Source organism: Drosophila virilis, chromosome X (genome assembly GCF_030788295.1).
Source record: "Drosophila virilis strain 15010-1051.87 chromosome X, Dvir_AGI_RSII-ME, whole genome shotgun sequence".
NCBI classification, from domain to species: Eukaryota; Metazoa; Arthropoda; class Insecta; order Diptera; family Drosophilidae; genus Drosophila; species Drosophila virilis.
The window spans coordinates 16,000,975-16,004,495 of record NC_091543.1 but is presented as its reverse complement, the minus strand read 5'-3'; the positions used below and the strand labels follow the sequence as shown (position 1 = coordinate 16,004,495).

Sequence of the window (3,521 nt, the reverse complement as noted above, 5' to 3'; positions counted from 1 at the left end):
CTGCTGCCTCTAGCCAAATGAAATGGCCGCATAAAGGTGACGGCTTTGCCGACTGCCGCCCAAAAAAAAGCCGATGAGCGCACGTGCCGTATCCTGGCAACATTCATTTGCATGCTGCCAGCAACTGGCAATGTGTACAGTGGAGGAGGGGTGGGTGGTCATTGGGAATGGTAATGCCAATGAGAGTGGGGTCGCCTTGACCACAGACACAGTAGCCACAGGAAGCACAAAGAATATACAACAGAGAACTCTAAGAGACGGAATAAAGAACACTAACCCGTCTATTCAGATGAATGTGGATATGGCTATGCTTGAGAGTTTATGTGTGTGTTTCTGAGTGTGTGCGGAGGCATAAGTTTTAGTATGTGAATGCACTGGAATGAATTCACAGTGCGCTTTGATAGATATGACTTCAAAATGAATGAATAAATAGTTACCAAGCTGCATTCACGAGCCGACTGAGTGCTAGCTGAAATGTATGAATGCAAGTTACATTCACAAAAAAGCTTAAGACTGGTCGAAATTATCAAGAAAATAGTACAAAAATTAAAAACTATAATAAATAATGATACTTATATCAATCCAAATAACCTCCTTAAATAATTCCATAATGAATAATTAGCCACATTCATGACCTAACTAATTTTTGGTGCTTGCAAATGAATGCACTTCGACTTATTCAAAGTGATTGAAAAGTATGTTGAGTACACAGACAGAATAGTCATTGATTGAATGAATAGTTACAAGTCACCTTTATGTATGTGAATCGGACACACTTTTAAGAATGTAATGTTTAAAAAAGGAAAGTAAACAAGTCGGAAGTTCCCGACTAGGCAATACCACGAACCCTCTTATTTCAACACCTAATGCAGCTCGCGCAACGCGCACGTTTAAAGTAATAAAGATAAATTTAAAAAAAGTTTGCCTTGGCAGGGCTCGAACTCGCAACTGACCACATTACTTGCTGCCTACTCTACTCTTATAGGTTCTGATATCCTAGCGTGCACATATACGGACAGACGGACAGACAGACAAACGGATATGGCTAGATCGACTCGGCTATTAATGCTGATCAATAATTATACTCTTTTTATACAATTTCAGAGTATAAAAAGACAGACAAGAGCTAATTATTTACTATTATACTAATGAATGCATGTATAAACTACGTTGTAATTGAACGGAATATGAACAAATGTTGGCTCCAATTACCTTAAGCCTAGATGATATTTCTTCGTATCTGTCGGTGAGAAGTCTAAAGAGATAATTGGCCAGACACTCTGATGTTGTTATGGATACGGCTGCTTTGAATGTCGCTGGAAAAGCTGCTATCTGAAGCGATGGGCGCCGTCGTCGAATCCTTGGGCCAGGTAGTCCTTGGGTGTTGTATTTTTTTTTGTCATCCGTGTTGGCTGTTTGTTTAATTTTTGCGCTTTGGACAATTAATGTTATATATAAAAACTGCCATACATAAACTTGGTAAAATGTTTCTGTTAGCCAGACTGATGTGTATTGATTCAACATTAATTGTGACATTAATACCCAAACCAAATGTTGCACAATATGCTATTCATTTAGTTTCAGCTGGGAGCCAGCAGTGAAAAGATAAATTTACCCATTGTAATCACCTTAAGTGCACAGAGCTGGGCCTATTGGCCAATTGGTCACTGGCCAAGTTAATGTGTTAATTGAGCGAGAGTGAGAAAGGGAGGTAGGCAGGAAGAGAAGGAAAAGGTGAGAGAAGAGACTGCTAATGAAGATTACGTCTAGTGTTGAGCCTCAGAGTGATTCCGAACATAGCAACCCACGTTGCAACAACTTTAAAATTTCAAGTGATTAACAAAAATTTTGGAATAATTACCTAAACATGCGAAGCAGTGAGTCGTATTAACACTCGAATAGTATATGATTTAAGATAAATGTGTGAATATGCCTATTGCAGAATCGCCTGGCCGCGAAAGCAGTGAGGCCAAACAGCTAATGCACTGGATCAAGGGATTGGTCTACAGTCCGCGCTGCCACAGCCTTCAGGATCTGGGCAATGGTGTTGTCTGGTGTCGCCTTATGGGCAAACTGCGGCCGGGCACTTTGGCCAGCGTGTTAATAATTAATCGGCCCGCAAATGTGAACGATTCAAAGCACAACTATATGCTACTGGAGTCGGCATTTAGCATGGCCAATATGCCCTGGTATTTCGATACCAGGGCACTCATTGCCGGCGACAGCCATGAGTTGCTCAAAATGGCCAAGTGCTTTGCCCAAATGGATGTTACGCCAGACAGACAGCTACAGCGCCAAAAGCATCCATCCAAGTCAAGTCGACCAGCGCGTTACTCTGCCGGCGAGATAGAGCTAACTCAACATTTGAGTAGCCAACACCCGTCGACAGAGGCGACTGCAGTCGAACTCTTAGATGCAGTGCACCCGAACTCAGTTGACGCTGTCTTGCTGTCCGCTGCTAGCGATGAGCAGCAGCTAAAACAACGAATCCAAATTATGTTCCACAACCAACAGGTGGCAGTGGACGCATTTATGGCGGCAGAGAAGCCACGCCCCTTCGCCTATCCCCTCACAGCCCACAGCATGTGTTCTTGCAGCAAGTGCCTACGTCAAAGTCAGGAGGCAGCCCCTGAGCTTTAGTTTAATTAAAGCGCAATTTAAACTCATATTTTATTAATCCAGTTGAAGTTTTAAGTTGAAGGTCCCAAGTATTCATTTATTTTGTCTTTGAGTACACTAATGCAAAATACATATGATGAAAACTGTTTTTTCAAGGTGTGATATACTCGACGAATGAATCTTGTATTGTCATCTTCTATTAGGAAGGACACATATATAATACAAGCATGCAAACATACATACATTCATACATTCATACATGCATACGTGCATACATACATAAATAAATACATAAATACATACACGTAGAAATATACATGTGTGCATGCGCATGTAGACACATGCACGCATGCTACATGTTTAGCTACATGTTTGTATGCATATACAAACCTACTTGCACACCTCCTTACATACACATGAATAGGCAAACATGCCAAACGTCCCTAATAAGTATGTGCGATTGACGAATTCATGACTATTTCACTTACATATAAAACTAATATTTTTGATGAAATGTTTTTTTTATGAATTTTTGTATTAAAAATAGAATTGCACTACTTGTTTGATATTTTTGGTAGACTTTTAAAGTATTTATTCTTTGTGAAATGTTTGAATTGGTAAATTTCTTTGAATTACTTCTTGCTTGTTTTCTTTCCGTCTTCTTTTATCAAATTGTGACTCCCTCTTCTGCAGCCTGTGGTCAGCCAGTGGCCAGAACGTGTTCATGGATTGGCTTTAAACATCGTGTACTTATCGCTGTACACGATGCATTCTGGTCACTGGCTAAAAATGGATTCAATCCCAGACATCAGCAGCTTTAAAGGACGCAAAGCTAAAAGCATTGCAGAAGTCGTGATAGAAAAGCTGAATGCCAAACAAATAAATATGAATCTTATAGCAGA

The 3,521-nt window shown here is 40.3% G+C and overlaps 1 protein-coding gene across 1 annotated transcript; it reads left to right on the top strand.

The window, feature by feature from the left end:
* Positions 1-1,790: 1,790 nt before the first annotated feature.
* On the top strand, positions 1,791-2,666 carry LOC6636932 (uncharacterized). Its single transcript, XM_002060351.4, has 2 exons — positions 1,791-1,877; positions 1,943-2,666. Exons 1-2 carry the CDS (start codon positions 1,868-1,870, stop codon positions 2,638-2,640), a joined length of 708 nt encoding a protein of 235 aa, XP_002060387.2. The 5' UTR covers positions 1,791-1,867; the 3' UTR covers positions 2,641-2,666.
* Positions 2,667-3,521: the final 855 nt, after the last annotated feature.